Below are 22,208 nucleotides of genomic sequence, written 5' to 3'. Positions count from 1 at the left end.
TTTTCACTGATGCTGAATCCAAGGAAAATGTTCACAATCATTGGTGTCAGGCCTGTGAAATGCTTATCTCTGGGGATGTTAACCCTCAACAAGCAATAAGTAGCTGTGGAGTGTTGCAGAACTGTCAGCATCTCAGTTACCAACCAGATACCTGAACAACAACATGGTAAATGTCTCTCGATTCCCCATAGAACAAGTGAGCAACGGCAAACAATTCATCAGGAGGCGCCGTGCGTGCGGGTTCCAGATGTTTCCCAACACAACAGGCTTGTCATCCTCATCACTCTCACTCTCCGCTTAGCAACTAACAAGGAAAGCAGATATAATGCCCGACTCAACACTGCACTTCATTAGATTTCTGTTCATTTGTAATTGCTTACCTCAGCTGCAGCTTTCTTAACCATTTCAAGCTGCCCCTTGTGAATCTGAATGCTCCAAAAGAAGCCATTGAACAGTTTTAGCAGCACCCAACCTGTCAATCTAAGAAAACAAAACATGGGTTATTAAAGCCAACTCCTATTCGATGTAGGCTATCCTTTACACTTTCACTCTCATTCCATGCAGAATCTGAAGCCAAAAATTGTCTCTCCAGCACCCAAATGTATATCTGCTCCCCCCATCCAGCCCCCCCAAACAGATTCCCACTTGTGTGTAAATAATTGATTTTGTATTTCTCTCGTGTTGTTACCTTTTTTTTCCTTTCCCTTTGTGATTTGTGTGTGTGTGCCCTTCTCTTCTATATATATCATATCCTCTGTACATAACGGAAAATATACTTTGTTCAAAAACCCAATAAAAAACATTTATAAAAAAATGAAAATCTTGTGGATATCAATGAGAGTTCAGTGGGGTGACAGACAGAAAATGGGAATGTTAAAGGGTATGAGCGTCGATTACGCTTTGTGAAAATCAAACATAGCCAGAACATAAAGAGTTTAACCCACCAAGGTGGATTATTTTTTTTAATTCATTCTCAAGATAAAAGCTTCACGAGGAAGGCAATCATTTATTCATTTTTCATTCATTCTTGGGATGCAGGCTTCGCTAGCCAGACCAGCATTTACTGCCCATCCCCAATTGCCCTTGAGAAGGTGGTGATAAGCCACCTTCTTGAAGCTCGGAGTCGTTGTGTTGCAGTAACACCCACAGAGATATTAGGGAGGGAGTTCTAGGATTTTGACCCAGTGACAGTGAAAGAATGATGATATATTTCCAAGTCAGGTGGGTGAGTGACTTGGAGGGGAACGTCCAGGTGGTGGTGTTCCCATGCATCTGCTGCCCTTGTCCTTCTAGGTGGTAGAGGTTGCGGAGTTTGGAAGGTTGTCAAAGGGCCTTGCTGAGTAGCTGCAGTGCATCTTGTAGATGGTACACATTCCTGCCACTGTGTGTCGATGGTGGTGGCGGTGTTGCCCATCCTCAACTGCCCTCAAAGAGATGGCGGTGAGCCTCCTTCTTGAAGTGCTACTGCCTTTGTGACGAAGGTTCTTCCCGCAGTGCTGCAAGGTCGGCAGTTCCAGCGTTTTGCACCAGTGACAATGAACATTTCTTCCACTTCACTCACTCTAGTTTCCCCCTTCCACAACTATAATGTAGTGACTCATGCCATATTTCACAATGCGAGATATCCTTCAGTGCTTTGGCCAAGTGGGCATTCTGGCCAAGTGGACATCCTTTCCACGTGGGCCCAAGTAGGAAGTTCCAGGGGTCTATTCAACAGTGAAGAGAATTAGAATTGTGGATTCACCCACATTCTTCAATTATCCTTTTTGGGAGGGGTCACTGATTAGCAATGTGAAGTGGGAACCCTCCATAACCCAGGAGAACCATGACCCTTTACTCCTGTTCTGAGTGAGGTCAACAAACTTTGCAAAGATCAGAAAGGGGGCCTCCTAATGACCCAGTTCCAATCTTTTTATGCAATGAGTCAGCAAGAGACCGGAGTAAACCTCTGATGAATTGTAAGAAGCTCTTAGCTAGTTACTGATTATCAATCTATTTGCTTTCTCTGTGGGAACAAATGAGAAGAGTGTGCAATCTGGAGTGATTAAGATCAGCTGCTCCGCTGTTTTCTGTTTGTGCTGGCAATATTGTGATTTTGTACAATTAATGTAATTTTTATTACAATGGCTTTGCCATTGATATGGGGGGGGGGGGGGGGGAGAGAAGAGAAGAGAGAGAGAGATACACAAGAGGAAAAGCCTGAAAAGAAACAAAACACAATGAAACAATGATCAGCAAGCCTGTTTGACGTGCTCATGACCTTGAATCCATTCCTGAAGAAGGTTTGCCAAAGGCAATACTGGAGTGCAAGATCAGAATAAACAATCCAACTGCACTGCCAACAGCCACTGTCATTTTATCTTCAATTGTGAAGGCAAAGTGGTGATAACCTATTGTCACCATAAATTATTTCCCAAATACTCCAAATGCAAAGTAACTTCCATTGACTACCAAAATTCAGGGCTTAAGAGTGCAAAGCTTGTGTGAGAGCTTTGCTCACTTGGCAGAGTTCTTGCTTCTGTGTGAAGTGCATGAGTTGGAAACCTCACTCAAAGATTTTAGTGCATGATATAGGCTGGCATTTCAGTGTCGGACTAAGAAAATATTGCATTGTCAGAGGTGCAGCCTTTTAGATCAGGTACCCACCTAACAGACATTTTAAACAAAACACAGGAGGACACCAGAAAGATAATGCAGAAAGTTTTGAACAATTTTTCAAACTTCTATGTTAATTACTACTGATAAAATTGAACACTGCTTTTGTTACAATCTCATTAATTACCTGATCACAACAGGTGAGATATTGGCCACCATTTGCTGCAGGATTCCTCTAGCTTTTCGTTTTACTTTACCCACAGCTTTGGAGTCTGGTTGAGCAAGAGTCTCCGCTGGCATCCTTTCGGCTACCGTCTCCATAATGGCCACTTGCACTCTAGTCAACAGTTCACAGAAATAAAAATGCATCACAAAAAAAAACATATTTCAAAAGAACCAAGCTCTACCCTAATGCCATTGATACAGCATTGGAAATACTCACAATTGAGTCCTACAAAATAAATTATAATGCTTACAAGCATCTAAAGTTACATTTCAATTTTCTGTGTGTTTTGCAAGTATTGTAAATGCTCTCTGGAACATAGAATTTACGAATATCGTCAATGCTGTCTACCCGTATTATAGATAGTGGAAATGGTAGCATAGTGGCAATGTTACTAGACTAGTAAACCAGAAGCCCAGCTCAAGATACAAGCTCAAATACGAGGGCGCACCGGTTAGCACTGCTGCCTCACGGCGCTGAAAGCCCGGGTTCGATCCCGCCTCCAGGTCACTGTCCGTGTGGAGTTTGCATATTCTCCCCATCCATCACCAACATTGGCCCATTAGCGCCACTGCTGAGCAAACTGGCTGAGTCCTTAAGGACATATCGGTCAGACTGGGCTGCAGCAGGTTGAGTGAACCTGCACAAGGGTAAAACCTACTTGACCTTGTCCAATCTGCCCGTCACAGATGCATTGTCCATGAGGGTGTTGGTAGGAGTGACCATAGCACAGTCCATGTGGAGACCATGTCCAATCTTCCACACTGATTGCTCCATGGTGTTGTATGGCACTTCTATTGTGTTAAATGGGATAGACTAATAACAGTTCGAGCAGCTTAAAAATGAGCATACATGAGGCATTGTAGGTTAAAAGCAGAATTTGTACCCTCATGGACCGCTTATCCTTAAGTTTACATTATCAAGCCAGGGACCAATCCTGGTTCAGTGAGGAGTGCAAGAGAGCATGTCTGAACAGGCAAACCTGGCGAAGCTACAACACAAGACTACATGCATGCTGGACAGCGGAAGCAGCATGCTGCAGACAGAGCTAAGTGATCCCACAACCAACAGATTGAACTCTTCTTCCATGAACTCCGTTACCCATGCACTTCTTTGGCCTGAAGTCCTTCCTCTGCAAAGTAGACCTTTTATTCATTTGCAGTATTCTCCCTTTGGCTCGACCCTTCCTCGGGCCTCTGACCATCTCTTGATCTTTGCATTGAGCAATGCTGGCAAAGCAATGGAGATCTCAATTTCTCTGCTTCCCTCACTCACTCTTAACTTGTCTGCCTCTGAACTTGCTGCACTCCATTCCCTCAGGTCCAACCTGCCACTATCATCAAACTTGCTGGCAAGGGTGGGGCAGTTGTCTGGTGTTCTATCTTATATCTAGCAGAGGCCGAATGGCAACTCCTCCACACTTTCTCCTGCCTCCCTGGCTATGAGCCCCCCACTGAGCATCACGCCATTATTCCCCCCCACACAACCCTCCCCACCGACAATAGTACATTTCCATGAAAATACAAGAGATGTAACATTCTCTCTCTTCACCTTCTAAAGTTCAAACACACTTCCAGGTGAAATAGTGATTTACTTGTACTTCTTTCAATTTAGTATATTGTATCCATTGCTCAAAATGTAGTTTGCTCTACACTGGAGAGACAAAATACAGATTGGATAACTGCTTTGAGGAATACTCCATTCAGCCTACAAATGTGACCCTGAGATTCTGATCGCCTGAGATTTTAATTCTCCACCTTGTTCTCAGGCTGAGGACACTTGTTTACCGCAATGTTCCAATGAAGCACAAAATAAGCTCAAAGAATAGCACCTCATCTTTTGATTCGGCACTTTATAGTCTTCTGGCCTCAACACCAAGTTTCAGATCATAATCTCTGCCTCCATTTTGTTTCTTTTTCACTGCGTGTTTCCATCTTACTGTTCTTCTCTTGTCATTTTTTTTGGACAGCAACTGTTCATCATACTGCCATTTACACCTCCTCTAGACACATCTTTTGTTTCTTTACTTCTCCCATTGGCCTTATATCACTAACTCTTTTCATCATTTAATCTCTCCTGTTCTCGATCCTATCACAGAGCTTCCCTTTTGCTCATTACCCACGTTCCCCCAACTCTCGCTTAAAGTCCATTACACCTCTAACTTTTCCCAGTTCTGATGGAAGTCATCCACTCGAAACATTAACTGGTTTCTCTTTCCACTAATGCTGCCCGACTTTCTGAATATTGTCAGAATTTTTGGTATTATTTTGGATCAGATCAAAACATGTGGACATGGTTCACTGCTCCCCCCCCCCCCCGCCCCCCCACACACACACACACCTTGCGTGCCTATCTTCTACACCAAAGACAACCATCTTCTACCCCAAAGACACCCATCTTCTATCCCAAAGAGCCCTTCAGCCTTTTAAACGCAAGGAAATACAATCCAGATTTATGCAACCTGTCACATAATTTAACCCTTTATGCCAAGATATCACTCCGCTGCTGTATCCCTTTCGAAGCCTCCATTTCAGCATTAGCGGTTTCAGGCTTCACCTGTTCTCACCTGGAGTGAAGCAAGGCTGCTACAATAGGCCACAGTGCTACCGGATAATAAAGTTTGGAATCAGCCAGGACTTTGTTTTGTGATTGCTATCCAGAGGACACTGGTTGAAAATGTGCTCCGTTTGGCTGAGGATTGATTGAGCTGTCATGGCCTCGTTCGTGCAAACCCACGTTGTCAATGCTACACTGAGGGAGAATTCAGAATGTCCAAATAACCCAACAGCATGTCTTTCGGGACTTGTGGGAGGAAACCAGAGCACCCGGAGGAAACCCACGCAGACACGGGAAAAACATGCAGACTCCACAAAGACAGTGACCCAGTGGGGAATCGAACCTGGGACCCTGGAGCTGTGGAAACAATCACCTCAGCATTCTAATTCCATTTTCTAGCACTTGGCCCATTGTCTTGCATGCTTTGACATCGCAAGTGCACATGTAAATGCTTCTCAAATGTTTTGAGGTTCTGTGCCTCCAACACCCTTTCAGGCAGCGGGTTCCAGGCTCCCACCACCCTCTGGGTGAAAAAGCGTTTCCTCTCATCCCCTCACCTTAAATCTACGCCCCCTGGTCATTGAATCCTCCACCAAGGGGAAAAGTTTCTTCCTGTCCACTCTATCTATGCCCCTCATAATTTCATACATGTCTCCCATTCAGTCTCCTCTGCTCCAAGGAAAACAACCCCAGTCTATCCAATCTCTCTTCCTAACTAAAACTCTGCAGCCTAGGCAACATCCCGGTAAATCTCCTGTGCACCCTTTCCAGTGCTATCACATCTATAATGTGGATTCCAGAACTGGATAACAATACTCTAGCTGTGGTCTAACCAACGTTTTATGCAGTTCCAGCATAACCTGCTTGGCTCTTAAACGCTACGCCTCGGCTAATAAAGGCAAGTATACCATATGCCTTCTTGACCACTGTATCCACCTGCCCTGCTATCTTAAGGCACTGATGTGCATGCACATCAAGATCCCTCTGATCCTCAGTACTTCCCAGGGTCCTGCAGTTCATCATGAATTTCCTTGCTTTCTTTGTCCTGCCCAAGTTCATCACCTCACACTTAACTGGGTTGAATTCCATTTGCCATTGACCAGCCCATCTGACCAGCCAGTCATAACTGCCCCCATTATTTATATGGTAATAGTGACAGTTCTTCATGATACTTGCGGTTTCCAAAACAAAAAGTTAGGTTATCAGTTGGTAAGTCAACGTGCAATGCTATCCCGTGCCTTTGTAACGTTTTTGAATGCCAACGCGAAGTCTTCCATACCTGTTGTTGTTCAAAACGTTCTCAATCACGTTCCTTGGAAACATGTCACGATGCACATCTCTTTCCTGAACAAACAAGACATAGCAGAGGCGACGTGCCAGCCAACCTCGGTACCTAAATCCCCAAAAAAGCACGTGGTAAATATGAGCAATTTCATCGCCTCCCCAATGTAACGTATACTGGAGCTTACAGTGCGCGCACTATTCACTTTCAACATAGAGCCTTTCTTCTTGCTCGCCTCATCAGAATTCAACTTCAAAACTGATTTTAACAAAAGGAAAAATCTTTTTCCTCTCTTGTTGGAGATGGCTACTGCCTACCCCTTTGCATGGCGCAAATGTTACTTGCCACTTGTCACTCCAAGCCTGGATATTGTCCCTTGCCGCATTTGACAAGGAGACTATTTCAATATCTGAGGAGTCGTGAATGGTGTTGAACATTATGCAATCTCAGCGAACATTCCCACTTCTGACCTTATGATGGAAGGAAAGTCATTGATGAAGCAGCTGAAGATGGTTGGGCCTAGGACATTACCCTGATGAATTCCTGCAGTGATGTCTTGGAGCTGAGATTATTGACCTCCAATCAGCACAACCATTTTCCTTTCTGCCAGGTATGACTCGACTACCAGCAGAGGGTTTCCCCAATTCCCACTGACTCCAGCTTTGCTAGGGCTTCTTGATGCCAAACCCGGTCAAATGCTGCCTTGATATTAAGGGCAGTCACTCTCACCTCACCTCTTGATTTCAGCTCTGTTGTCCATGTTTGAACCAAGGCTGTAATGAAGTCAGCAGCTGAGTGGCCCTGGCGGAACCCAAACTGAGTATCAGTGAGCAGGTTATTGCTAAGCAAGTGTCACTTTATAGCACTGTTGATGATTCCTTTCATCACTTTACTGATGATTGAGAGTAGACTGATGGGGCAATAATTGGCCTGCTTGAATTTGTCCTGTTTCTTGTGTACAGGACACACCTAGGCAATTTTCAGTAATGAAAATGCTGCTGATCCACAATTTAAAAAATAAATATTTTCCATCTTACGCATTGTTAAACTCTCAAGAGTAATTGGCAACAAATATACGACAGCTGACTGCTGCAATTCAGGTTATTTTTTTCCCCCCATTATTAGTTGTTTGGTTTCTCTCTTTAGATCCCACATCGCCACACACCATTTCCCAATCAAGAAAATGAGGGCGCAGACAACCTGTATTCAAACCTTTGATAACGTTATTCCCAACGGACTATTAGGAAATGCTTGAGAATAACCAGACTGGCTTTTGATTCCATCTAATGTGGCTGACCTAGAAGAAACTGCCTGGCCTCCCAATTGATGCCACCCTCAGAGGCAGAGATGTTCTGGCAATCATAGGTGCAAACCCACCATGCTACGCATCTGCAACAGTACAAATTTAGTACAGTTTATCCCTGCCAAACCGATTACCATCATGAATTAGCCCGCATTTCTTTTTAAAATTTCAGACAACTGAACCAGCCAGGTGAAAGATTCGGCAGTAGAAGAACTCAATGTATCTCATTTTTCCAACAAACAAGTTGGAACCTGCTGTTCAGCTCGAGCAAGCTTAATGTGATGCTCATTACGGAGTTCAATTATGTTGTCACTTCAGATTTCAAATCTGAAGTCATCCGAACATTTAACATTACTCTGAACTACTGATGGGCACAGTGTACATTTTTTCTTCACTGTCAATCAAGCATGAAATCTCCTTCAAGGCAGCCATTTGTTTTTTCACTGTAAAGGAGGTTGTGTTCTTTTCCTCAACTCAATGCTCCACAATTATACCCAAGTCACATGTGGTATCTCAACCCACTCTTAAAAAGATTGTGGGTGAAACTGGCTATGTTCACACAACCTACAAAGAAGCACAGTCTCAGAAGCCATTGTGTAAGAATGGAACGAGGCACATTAAAACTAGCCGGGGAAAACTTATCTATTAATTAAAGAGAAAAAAATCATCCAAATCAAGCTGGTTAATTTCCAGATCACAGATTCAGATCATACCTGGTGTGAGTTTCATTAATATAGATCACGTTCCGTAAGCCCTGGGATGGGATGCTGGCATTGAAAAGTTTATCCTGGATGGCAAAGAACAAAACACTGACGTCACATTCCCGCACGGCTTTCAAACATCTGGACAAATTGTTCAATCACAGAAAAGTAGCCTCTTTCAAACTTTTTATTGTGACTGCAAATTAAGATTCAGAATAGTGAGTTAAAACACATTGATCAGGTTGGCTAAAGCATAGTACCCTTTCGACTCTGAGGTGGGTTGGAATCCAGACACTTGTACGATACAAACATTTCCTCTCTGCTGGCTTCTAAGCAAGGGTTCCAAGCAAAATGAGCTTGGTCATTCTCAAACCTTCCATAATTTGGTAATAAATTAGCAATCTCAATCAGAGACAGACAGCTAGCTGGTGTATACAATAAAGAGGGCACACTGTCAATCATAACCAGGCAGATTTTTATCTCTGGTCTGTGATGAATTACCCGATTTCAGTCAGGATGGTGCTCGGGACTCTATAATGATGTTGGTTCCCCGGGTGAAGGAAATGAAAATAAGCCAGGTTTCCCTTAGATATTCACCAAAAGCGACTGCAATTGTGCATGTGTGGACATCAAGCAAAAAGAGAACTATGACAGGGGCTGTTTAGCACAGGGCTAAATCGCTGGCTTTGAAAGCAGACCAAGGCAGCCAGCAGCACGGTTCAATTCCCGTACCAGCCTCCCCGAACAGGCGGCGGAATGTGGCGACTAGGGGCTTTTCACAGTAACTTCATTTGAAGCCTACTTGTGACAATAAGCGATTTTCATTTCATTTTACATTTCATGACACTGACTGGCCAGCCTGCTCAGTCTATGAAGGCTTAGATACAAATAATGGGCATTAGGGCAGAGTTCCCAGAGCCCTTGGATCCACACCACAGCAAGGAGTAAATGCCTTCAGGAGAGAAAGAGAGAAAAGAAATTTATAAGGAAACAAATGGGTAGTTGAAGCAATGTTTAATTCTGCATTTAACCTAGACTGCGCCTGAACTCTGAGGGCTCCACACTGTCACAGCGTGCACAATGTGGAAACCGTTCCATCCATTAACTCAGAAATTACTTACATTGACAAGCACAAAATCTGGAGAACGCTCTAATACACAAGATTAAGTATCAGGGAGTATATTTAAGAATTTGGAGCAAAGTGGGCATTTAGTGCAATGGGGAAGAGGTGATCCTTTGCTTTCTAACTGTTCCATGTTCAGAAAGTGGTCCTGCCCTGCGACAGGAGAAGAGGGCTAGTCATTGGTGGAATGCTTCAGCTGCTGGGAGGAAACAGTGGGGGAAGAAAAGCCAAGCGTGACATCACAGCAAACTGGATTTGAAACGTGATGTCAGTACAAGGGAGACAGCTGACTGGTCGGTAGCGGGCAAGTTGCTTTCTCAACTTTAAAATTAAAGGAAAGGTAAGAGTTCTAGCTTCTTCAAAAAAACTTTTCCAAAGATGTACAGGTTAGGTGGACAGACTGTGATCAATACGCATGGTTACGGGGATAGGGCGGGAGAGTGGGCCTAGGTAGAGTGCTGTTTCGGAAGGGTTGAACAGCCTCCTGCACTGTGGAGACACTATGGGTTCTATTTGGCATAAATTGAAGGTAAGAATCCTTTAAGCTAAAAGATGACTGGGGAACTAAGTTCAGTGATTTGTTCGTCCTGCCGGATTGTTTGACCCTCCTTGCAGTCTGGATGACCACATGTGCAGAAGTTCCACCGGTTTGACCAGCTTGAGGGCCGGGTTTCGGAGTGCCGGCTGTAGGCACAGAGGCTGAGAGGTTGACCAATAACACAGTTGTAAGATGTGGTCATCCTGCAGTCAGGAAGTGCATGGGTGACCAACAGGCAGAAGAAGGGGGGACTGGCAGGCAAGGGGGAGGGGGGGGGGGGGGGGAGTAAGAGGGGGAAAAGCAATAGTGATAGAAGACTCGATAGTGAGGGGTGCAGACAGGCGTTTATGCAGCCGCAGACATGACCCGAGGGTACCAAAATGCCTCCCTGCTACCAAAATCAAGGACGTCACTGAACTTGGGAAGGGGGAGGGGAGCAGTCAGAGGCCGTGCGTCACATGGTCATAGAATTTATAGAATTAGAGAATTTACAGTGCAGAAGGAGGTCATTCAGCCCATCAAGTCTGCATCGGCCCTTACAAAGAGCACCTTACTGAAGTCCACAAATCTACCCTATCCCCATAACCCCCACGGAACATTTATTTTGGACACTAAGGGCAATTTAGCATGGGCAATCCATCTAACCCGCACTTCTTTGGACTGTGGGAGGAAACCGGAGGAAACCCACGCAGACACGAGGAGAACGTGCAGACTCCGCACAGACAGTGACCCAGCCGGGAATCGAACCAGGGACCCTGGAGCTATGAAGCCACCATGCTAACCACTATGCTACTGTGCTGCCCACGATGGTACCAATGGCATAGGTGGAAAGAGGATTAAGGTTTTGCAACAAGAATTTAGGGAGCTAGGTAGTAGATTGAAAAGCAGGATCTCAAAGGTTGTAATCTCTGCATTATTCCCAGTGCCACATGCTAGTGAGTATAGGAAGACAGAGCAGATGAATACATGGCTGAAGAGAAGGTGCAGGAGGGAGGGCTTTAGTTTCCTGAATCCCTGGGTCTGTAAAGAAAAAAGGGGGCAATCACTTTTCTGGGAGTGTACTCTAGTTCAGGGAGACAGAAGAGCAGATAAATAGGCAAATCTCAGAGAAGTATAAAAATAATAGGGTAATAATAGTAGGTGATTTCAACTTCCCCTCTCATCCCTGATTGTGCTCATATTCTCTCCCCGCCTTCCCAATGAACCTGCTTTATAACTTCTCATACCAGAAATAAGTCAAGGTTTCACATGGCCTCCTTCTGTGCAGTAACCATTCTATGATTCTGTAAAAATCTAGCATCGCAGCACTAACTGTACTATGCATCAGTCTGCTCTACATGTTCTAACTGGTATTTCTCAATTTATCTTCCCTTCTCTCGACTCATAGCCTTGTTTATGTTCTAACCTGTGGCCCTGGCCGTCTCCTAACTTTCTCAATTAAAAGAACACACACTTTATGTCAAATAATTCTTCCTGTACTACAGTGTAATTTTCAGCATTCTTATTCTCTCTGTTCCATAGACTACTTTCAAAAGGCAGGAGAAATATTGTTCTTCGGCTTCTGAGAATCAGCCTCTAAGAAATGTGCAAGAGGGATCAGACTGATTTATGCTTTAACTCCCATGTTCCCCCTTGGGAATACTGCTCCCCAAATAAAAAAAGCCAAATTAACAAGTCAATAAATTTAAAGGATCAGTTCTGCCTCAGTCGTCAAAAGAAAATTCTCTTGCTTAGGTCTGGTGACTCGTTATTACATCATTTACATGCCTTAATTAAATGATCGGGTCAAACACACACATATTAACCATCCAAGTGTTAAACAATTTGCACATGATCGAGAGTAATGGTTAAAAGGTATTTTTTTATCAATGCTTCATGCTTAATGAGTCAGTACAATTACCCTGCTTATTGGAGAGCACACGTGGCAGCACCGTCCAACAAATGGTCGCTTTCTGCTCAGAAGTGACTCTTTTCCAGTAGCAGCTGCAGATCGAAACACAGCAGAACTAGGGCTGTACTCTACCTGTAAAATATTACAACAGAATAGAAGGGGCATGAAGGAGAGTCTCGACGAAGAATACAACTGAAATTAAAAAGCCTATAGGGCTTAAGCACGGTAAAATGTCTAAGCACACTTAGGAATTTGGGAAAGTAACAAGGTTAACACACAAATAACAAGAAGAGCAGGCACCGAGAGGAATAATGAGATGCGGTTTGCCCAGTAAAAAGATTAGCAGCCATCTAGAGACATTGTTTATCAGAGGTCAGTGGTGCTGTACAAATGATAACTTTAAACGGCAAGGAAATTAAGAGATGTAGATAGCCAAATCCACAGGGCGGAATATCAAAGAGACAGTATGACTGCTAGCATCCTCATTGGGGAAGAAGGCTAGTTCGCCATCCAATGGTCAGACAGGCTAGTTCCATCTTTGATTTGGAGGCCTGTTCCATCTAATATTTAGAGCCACAGCAGACTGCAGGTATTCTCCTCAAAAGAAGTAGTTCCGTGCCTTTGGTGAACAAAGAAGAGATGTTTTCCTGGATTTGGTCACTTAAGCAGTATTGTGTGGTAACCTTTTGCTGGATTTTACCTGGACAGTTACTAAAACTATTTCTTCACAGTGCCGAAAGCAATCATCATCCTTTCCTTGCAATTTGAGGTTAAGTTTGTTTAGAATTGAAAAGGTGTCTGCAAGGCAAGACAGATATAGCACCCAACTTTCATCACCAAACAAATCAGCCAGAAGGGACGATTTCTCAAAGAAGAAAGCGTGGATTTCATACCTCAGTTTGTAAACTCTGCCAAGTTGACAGCCAACGTACCTCTGATTCAACAATAAGTGTGTGCTCGGCACCTATATCAGATCAGAGCCTTGGAAAGCCTAACATTGAGTGCGCTGCATCTAATTAAAGTCACAACTTTCACAATTCCTTTCAACACCATTTCAAGATCGGATGGAATTCCTTCTGATGCAAATGCTTCATGGTTAACTAAACACTAATTCCAAAAATGTGTTGTGACCAGTTGCCTCCTTAATCCTTATTATAACTCCGCTCTTTACCCAGTCATGTTGGTTGCTCTATCGCTTCTGATTTCTCTGCAATGACCGCAGTTAAGCCCGTGGTTTCCAACCACGCAATTATTCAATGCTTCAAAAATCTGTGCGCCAGTCGCACTGGTTGGTAATGTCAGGAACTGAGGATTCTTGGTCTTCCTGAAGGTGTGGAGGGAGCGGACGTCGGGGCATATGTGAGCACGATGCTGCACTCGTTAATGGGAGCGGAGGCCCCGGCGGGTCCGTTGGAGGTGGAGGGAGCATACCGAGTGATGGCGCGAGGACCGAGAGCAGGAGAAATTCCTAGAGCCATAGTGGTGAGATTCCTCCGTTTTAAGGATAGAGAAATGGTCCTTAGATGGGCGAAGAAAACTCGGAGCAGTAAATGGGAGAACGCGGTGATCCGCGTTTATCAAGACTGGAGTGCGGAGGTGGCGAGAAGGAGGGCGAGCTTTAATCGGGCCAAGGCGGTGCTTCATAAAAATAAGATAAAATTTGGAATGCTGCAACCGGCAAGACTGTGGGTCACATATCGAGGGAGGCACCACTACTTTGAGACGGCGGATGAAGCGTGGACTTTTATTGTGGAAGAAAAACTGGAATGAGCGGGTTATTAAAAAGAACGTTCGAACAAAGTGGTGGGCGAATGTGGGGGGAAAAGAGGGGTTTTATGTACTAATCCTGCGATGTGGTAACTTTTCTCTCTCCCACAGGTGGTGATGGGGGGAGGAGGGGAGGTGGAGGAGATGGGGCGTTGGCCATTGGGGGCGGGGCCAAGGGAGAAGCGCGGGCTTGGTTCCCGCGCTATGATAATCATGGCGGGAATAGAGAAGCAGGAAGGAGGGGGCGTCGCACGGTGCGAGCCGAGGTCACGGGGGGAAGCCGAGGTCAGCCAGAGTTTGCTGACTTCTGGGAGCAACATGGGGGGAGTAATTACGCTAGCGGGGGATCTAGCGGGGGGGGTGGGAGGGGGGAATTACTGGGTTGCTGCTGCTGGGGAGAGGGGGGAGCTGGTATGGGAGAGGATGGGCGGGGGGGCACCGCCTGGGGGAGATACAGCTGCGTGGGAACCGGGTGAGGAGCTGGAAAAAGGTGATGGCTAATCGACAAGGGGGGGGGGTAGGAAGCCCCCCAACTCGGCTGATCACGTGGAACGTGAGAGGGCTGAACGGGCCGATAAAGAGGGCACGGGTACTCGCACACCTTAAGAAACTTAAGGCAGATGTGGTTATGTTACAGGAAACGCACCTGAAACTGATAGACCAGGTTAGGCTACGCAAAGGATGGGTGGGGCAGGTGTTCCATTCGGGGCTAGATGCGAAAAACAGGGGGGTGGCTATATTAGTGGGGAAGCGGGTAATGTTCGAGGCAAAGACTATAGTGGCGGATAACGGGGGCAGATACGTGATGGTGAGTGGCAAACTACAGGGGGAGACGGTGGTTTTGGTAAACGTATATGCCCCGAACTGGGATGATGCCAATTTTATGAGGCGGATGCTAGGACGCATTCCGGACCTAGAGATGGGAAAGCTGATAATGGGGGGAGATTTTAATACGGTGTTGGAACCAGGGCTGGATAGGTCGAAGTCCAGGACTGGAAGGAGGCCGGCAGCAGCCAAGGTACTTAAAGATTTTATGGAGCAGATGGGAGGTGTAGACCCGTGGAGATTTAGCAGACCTAGGAGTAAGGAGTTCTCGTTTTTCTCCTATGTCCATAAAGTCTACTCGCAAATAGACTTTTTTGTGCTGGGTAGGGCATTGATCCCGAAGGTGAGGGGAACGGAGTATACGGCTATAGCCATTTCGGATCACACTCCACACTGGGTGGACTTGGAGATAGGGGAGGAAACAGGAGGGCGCCCACCCTGGAGAATGGACATGGGACTAATGGCAGATGAGGGGGTGTGTCTAAGGGTGAGGGGGTGCATTGAAAAGTACTTGGAACTCAATGATAATGGGGAGGTCCAGGTGGGAGTGGTCTGGGAGGCGTTGAAGGCGGTGGTTAGAGGGGAGCTGATATCAATAAGGGCACATAAAGGGAAGCAGGAGAGTAAGGAACGGGAGCGGTTGCTGCAAGAACTTTTGAGGGTGGACAGACAATATGCGGAAGCACCGGAGGGGGGACTGTACAGGGAAAGGCAAAGGCTACATGTAGAATTTGACTTGCTGACTACAGGCACTGCAGAGGCACAATGGAGGAAGGCACAGGGTGTACAGTACGAATATGGGGAGAAGGCGAGCAGGTTGCTGGCACACCAATTGAGGAAAAGGGGAGCAGCGAGGGAAATAGGGGGAGTGAGGGATGAGGAAGGAGAGATGGAGCGGGGAGCGGAGAGAGTGAATGGAGTGTTCAAGACATTTTATAAAAAATTATATGAAGCTCAACCCCCGGATGGGAGGGAGAGAATGATGGGCTTCTTGGATCGGCTGGAATTTCCCAAGGTGGAAGAGCAGGAAAGGGTGGGACTGGGAGCACAGATCGAGGTAGAAGAAGTGGTGAAAGGAATTAGGAGCATGCAGGCGGGAAAGGCCCCGGGACCGGATGGATTCCCAGTCGAATTCTATAGAAAATATGTGGACTTGCTCGCCCCGGTACTGACGAGGACCTTTAATGAGGCAAAGGAAAGGGGACAACTGCCCCCGACTATGTCTGAAGCAACGATATCGCTTCTCTTAAAGAAGGAAAAGGACCCGCTACAATGCGGGTCCTATAGACCTATTTCCCTCCTAAATGTAGATGCCAAGGTCCTGGCCAAGGTAATGGCAATGAGAATAGAGGAATGTGTCCCGGGGGTGGTCCACGAGGACCAAACTGGGTTTGTGAAGGGGAGACAGCTGAACACGAATATACGGAGGTTGTTAGGGGTAATGATGATGGCCCCACCAGAGGGAGAAACGGAGATAGTAGTGGCGATGGATGCCGAGAAAGCATTTGATAGAGTGGAGTGGGATTATTTGTGGGAGGTGTTGAGGAGATTTGGTTTTGGAGAGGGGTATGTTAGATGGGTGCAGCTGTTGTATAGGGCCCCAGTGGCGAGCGTGGTCACGAATGGACGGGGATCTGCATATTTTCGGCTCCATAGAGGGACAAGGCAGGGATGCCCTCTGTCCCCATTATTGTTTGCACTGGCGATTGAGCCCCTGGCGATAGCGTTGAGGGGTTCCAAGAAGTGGAGGGGAGTACTTAGGGGAGGAGAAGAGCACCGGGTATCTTTGTATGCGGACGATTTGCTACTATACGTGGCGGACCCGGCGGAGGGGATGCCAGAAATAATGCGGATACTTGGGGAGTTTGGGGAGTTTTCAGGGTATAAATTGAACATGGGGAAAAGTGAGTTGTTTGTGGTGCATCCAGGGGAGCAGAGTAGAGAAATAGAGGACCTACCGTTGAGGAAGGTAACAAGGGACTTTCGTTACCTGGGGATCCAGATAGCTAAGAATTGGGGCACATTGCATAGGTTAAATTTAACGCGGTTGGTGGAACAGATGGAGGAGGATTTCAAGAGATGGGATATGGTATCCCTGTCAATGGCAGGGATCCTGGAGGAGGAACCAGAAGGACTCTCAGGGTTGTTAATTTATACTGTATAGTATGTATAGGTCGTTGCTACAGATAATTATATATTGGACTGTTAAATTATATTTTTGGAGAGTGTTACTTGTGACCAGGCAGTTGCCAATTAGGGCTAGTTTTCATTTTTGTTATTTATTATTTATTCATTTTTTGTTTATAAAATAGGTCATTGTTATTTGTGTTGTTATAATATTGTGTAAAGGATGCACAATGTACTGTGTTGGTTGACCAAAAATTTTCAATAAAATATTTAATAAAAAAAAAGGTAATGTCAGGAAGAACAGGAAATCCTCAACAAGTTAATTATGCCAAACATACATGACGTAAACTAGCAAGATTCCACAATCTGAAACATCAGGGGCGTCATTCTCCGACCCCCGCCGGGGAATCGGAATCATGCCGCGCCGGTTGGCGGGCCCCCCCGCTCAATTCTCCGGTCCGTACGGGCCGAAGTCCCGCCGATAAATTGCCTGTCCCGCCGGCGTGGATTAAACCACCTTTTGAACGGCGGGACAAGGCGGCGTGGGCGGGCTCCGGGGTCCTGGGGGGGGGGGGGTGCGCGGGGTGATCTGGCCCCGGGGGGTGCCCCCACGGTGGCCTGGCCCACGATCGGGGCCCACCGATCCGCGGGCGGGCCTGTGCCGTGGGGGCACTCTTTCCCTTCCGCCTCCGCCACGGTCTCCACCATGGCAGAGGTGGAAGAGACTCCCTCCACTGCGCATGCGTGGGAAACTGTCAGCGGCTGCTGACGCTCCCGCGCATGCACCGCCCGGGGATGTCATTTCCGCGCCAGCTGGCGGGGCAACAAAGGCCGTTTCCGCCAGCTGGCGGGGCGGAAATTCCTCCGGCGCCGGCCTAGCCCCTCAATGTTGGGGCTCGGCCCCCAAAGATGCGGAGCATTCCGCACCTTTGGGGCGGCGCGATGCCCGTCTGATTGGCGCCGATTTGGGCACCAGTCGGCGGACATCGCGCCGTTTCGGGAGAATTTCACCCCTGTACTTTCATCCAGTTCTATTGAGAACTCCTGTGCTAACTTTAAATGAGAAATAAGCTGTACTTCTAAATTCTCAAGCAATATCACAAATTCAGTGAAGCACTGTGTTATCACTAAGCGGGCGCATTTCAGACTTTTAGCTGACCCCTCAACTAGGACCATGAGAGCCATGTCTCATGCCGCAGGGAGAATTAATCTTTCTGCAACAGCATGGGGCATTTCTTTTTAACCATGTGGTAATTATCATGTAAGAGATTAATTGTGCTTAGCCATTCAATGTTACATTTCCGCCAAGGATTTCAGCTGATGATTTCAGTTCTCATTACATTCTTTGACAAAAATTTAAGAGGTTTATTTCCTAGCTCGCCATGCTTAGTCTCCAGATGTTTGCAGTTGAGGGTTTCAAACTCTTATTCAACAGTATTTCCCTGCATATAAGACACTATTGGTCTTTGCATCCTGTTTTGCATTAGCACAATTAACAGAATCATACTTTAAGAAAATCATCTTTATACTGCTTTTTTCCAGATTGATTTGTAGAATGTTCACCAGAGGCCCTGGGGTTCCGTACAAAGCTACCACTGTTCTCTCCTGTCCTGGACTCTCCTGAACAGCTCGCCCCAGCAGATTCCAATGTGAGATCCTGGATAGTAGCTACACTGCCGATTTGTGTCTCTGGCCATTTCTTACTTGTAACCAAACAATTCATTTTCGCAGTTCTCTTGCCTTGGTCGAAAGTGAAAGAAGCTGGCCTCCAAATGAATTTGCACCAAAAACACGTATCTACAGGGTGCTTGGCGCCAAGTGAACTAGCAGGACGCGCTGACCTGCTCACTATTGCCGCTCATTGTCAGAGCCTGCACTGCTGATTATGCAGCAATTCTCAGTCTCAATGATGCAGGCGGCTGATGCGCGCAGCAAGAAGCAATTCGATCAATTTGGAACACCACGACCCTTAACTCTGCGACCCTTCTGACACCCCCTCCCCTCCGCACTTTGAAAAACACTGTTATAGTGTATATTCTTTTTGTCATTTCTTTTCTTTTACTTTAATAAATATTCTTTATCAATTGTTTACACTACAACTGGACTGCTTCTCACTGGGTTGTACGTTGTTTATCATATTATTCCAAACAAATATACACCACTAAGAACCAATGTTTCAAGTTATCCTCCGAGAGAGACACATTCTCGCAGGTTCTTAACAACACCCTCTGAAATTTGCTTGAAGAGAAAGTTAAGGGAAGTACATTTTTATTCAAGTTTTTCCCCTGGTGGCTATTTGCACGTGTATATTTCGGAAAATGATCCAAGTTTTACAACCACTGAAACCAATTTTGTTTGCATCTAATTACCTCTAAGCCACCCTGCTGATGTTATGGATGCATCACGGAGATCTACTATAATGGGGTCATGTGACTTCAGAAGCTTAGCTGGGCCTGCCCTGTCTGGGGAATCATACTAGTTAGATATGCCCAGCTGATATCAAAAATGCAGCCCCCCGAAGTAATCAATGCAATGATTACTGGGCAAATGGAACCCTTAACCACCAGGGGTAGCCTGAAGGGAAGAACACCTGAAAACTAACATTTCTGACAAATGGCAAGGAGTATTAATTAAATGTATTTTTAAGTAAATTCTGGAGGACCATTTGAAACAAACAGTACATTCCTTCCTGTAAAATGGGTTTTCTTCCCATTTATACTGAACCATGAGTTGAGATGCAAGGGCTTTACAGAACTCATTACCAAATTTATGATTAAATGAAAATATATTCTGGATTTCAATATTTTGGGGAAGAGGGAGAAATAAATAATTGCAGTGGAATTTGTAATATTTATCTTTCTGGGGGACCCCATAGTAAAAATCCTGTGCTACATTGAAATTCTGACATATTTTACAACTTATACGCATTAGTGCAGAAACAGATAATTTGCACACGCTTGCTTACCTGCTCATCATTGGAATTTTTCATTCTGTTGCCACTCTGTGCTCTTGTGTTTGGCAAACAGGCAGCGTCCATCACAGAAGAAATCAGCACCGACTCAGCCATGTCGCTTACCCACTCGAATACTGTAAATGAAGATGCAAATTTCAAAACAATGTTTGTCTTCAATATAAAAGGTATGAAAAATTGTACGGGAAATATTTAACTTGCATGTATTCTTACAAACTGATTCCTTAGTTACTGATAAACCTGTTAGTCTTGACTCAGTGGTAACATTGTCACCTCTGAGACAGAATGTTCCACTTCAGAGACCTGAGCACATCCCTGAGGCTGGCACTTTAGGGTAATACTGACGGAGTGCTGTACACTTGGAGGATGAAAGGTTAAACTGAGGCCCGAATGCTCTCTTAACTGGATGCATAAGATCATATGGCATTTTTAAAAGAGTGAGGAAGTTCTCCATGGTGCCCTGATCAATATTTATACATCGGCCAACAATGTTAAAACAGATTATCTAATAGTGTGGCTCCTGACTGCTGTGGGACAGGGTGGCATGCAGCACAGTGGTTAGCACTGGGACTGCGGCGCTGAGGACCCGGGTTCAGATCCCGACCCTGGGTCACTGTTTGTGTGGAGTTTGCACATTCTCTCCATGTCTGCATGGGTTTCACCCCACAACCCAAAGATGTGCAGGTTAGGTGGATTGGCCATGCTAAATTGCCCCTTAATTGGAAAAAAAAAATAATTGGGTACTCTAAATTAAAAAAAAAGACTGCTGTGGGACCTTGCTGTGCGTAAATTAATTGTCAGATCGCCTATGCTACAATAGCAACTGCATTTTAGAATCATTTAATTAGCTGTAATGCAATTTAGGACATCCTGAGCAAGGGATTTTCTATAAGTAACAGTTCCTTTTCTGTCATGAGGAAAAGGGCATAAAGGAGATTGCACTGTACTGTGCAAAGTATGGCATCTCAAGGACTGCTTTAGTAATGTATTCTATCCGCTAGCTCTGTTAGCGAGAGAGCTATAATAGCAAGGATCAGATAAGAAGTTGCAAGAGATCAAACAATGCAAGTTCACTGTACACAGTGAGCAGAGATTTGGCACAATTGTATGAATTAAAATACACTGACCACATGGAAGGCATGAAGGACAGACTTTGTGACCTTTCCTGTTAGAACTGTACATTATTCAATCAAAGTATCATTGTAAACTCAGGGGTGGTGTCGGATTGCAATCTTACATACAGGCACTGCGCAAACTGGACTAGCTGCTACAGTGCACCGTATAATCATTAAGCATGGTTCACTTAATCAGAGATTTCTGATCAAGTTGAAAGTTCACTTCCATTGTTAAGGATTTAACTCTTTATAACCCAATAAACTTTGCCCAACAATACTGGCACAGCAATTTTCAGGTAATATGTAAAGCAATTTGTGAGGTAAAAGTTAAAGGTATCTCAGCTCCGTGTCCCTTTGGGGAGGGAAAAACAGATTTTCATCAATAAAAAAGACAAAATTATCTTGTTGCATTGAGAACATTGTCTTAAGTATTCAACAAATGCAATGAGCTCACACTCTTCTAGAGATTTATCCAAAGTACCTGAACTAACCATTGAGCCCTGTTACCGTCCATTACAATTAAACCAATGTCTTGTTTGTGAGCCTGACGGCTATCAATTCAACATTCATGCCAACTACAAACTTACTAAATGTTACTTGGAATTTATTTCTTTTTAATGAAGGGGCTTCATCAATGCTTAATGCAAGTTGTAGATGAACAATACAAGTCAGGAAGCTCCCAGTCCAACTCTTGGTCTGTACTTATTGATCTCAGCGAGGGTGGCAGTGTCTTGTAATTTTTTTGGCCAAGGTGAGATTCAAGATCATCCTGGTCTGCACAGCTCAGTATCAAACAGAGGTGCAAATAAATTAGGCTGAATCTTCAATGCAGTGCTACGGGAGTGCTGGTTTGTCAGGGTTGATGTTTTTCAGATCAGGCATTAAACTGAATCCACTTCTACTCGACATGATACACAATTGATTTCTTAGTTATTGATAAAAAACTGTTAGCACTGGCCTGTTAGCACTGGCTCAGTTGGAGCACTCTCATCTCTAAGATAGAAGATTTGAGCGCCACTCCAGAGACTGGAGGACATTACTCAGTCCGGTGGTATTTTAGCACAATACTGAAAAAAGTAGGTATTGGAAGACTCCTTCCTGTTTATTTCCTTTGTTCCCATTTCTTTTATTTAATTTTTTGGTCATAATCAGGATGTGCCTTTAAGCATAAGATTCAAAGTTGAAGCAGCC

The 22,208-nt window shown here is 45.1% G+C and overlaps 1 protein-coding gene across 6 annotated transcripts in view; it reads right to left on the bottom strand.

Annotated features, from left to right (window-relative positions):
* The window catches only part of gpam (glycerol-3-phosphate acyltransferase, mitochondrial), an 86,492-nt gene that overhangs the window by 31,117 nt on the left and 33,167 nt on the right, over positions 1-22,208 (bottom strand). For 4 of the 6 annotated variants that reach the window (XM_072479506.1, XM_072479509.1, XM_072479508.1 and 1 more), the window contains exons 2-7: positions 19,897-20,018; positions 12,222-12,344; positions 8,673-8,746; positions 6,654-6,767; positions 2,783-2,932; positions 381-480 (exon numbers count right to left, since the gene is read on the bottom strand). In XM_072479506.1, the coding sequence (XP_072335607.1) occupies positions 381-480; positions 2,783-2,932; positions 6,654-6,767; positions 8,673-8,746; positions 12,222-12,344; positions 19,897-19,998 (663 nt within the window). In that variant the 5' untranslated portion in view covers positions 19,999-20,018. Of the gene's footprint in view, positions 1-380; positions 481-2,782; positions 2,933-6,653; positions 6,768-8,672; positions 8,747-12,221; positions 12,345-19,896; positions 20,019-21,029; positions 21,100-22,208 lie in introns of those variants that run through there. The other 2 variants (XM_072479504.1, XM_072479505.1) reach the window with 1 other exon arrangement.

This window comes from Scyliorhinus torazame, chromosome 16 (assembly GCF_047496885.1).
Source record: "Scyliorhinus torazame isolate Kashiwa2021f chromosome 16, sScyTor2.1, whole genome shotgun sequence".
NCBI classification, from domain to species: domain Eukaryota; kingdom Metazoa; phylum Chordata; class Chondrichthyes; order Carcharhiniformes; family Scyliorhinidae; genus Scyliorhinus; species Scyliorhinus torazame.
Note: the sequence above shows the minus strand (reverse complement) of the source record. Positions and strands in the feature narration are given on the sequence as shown.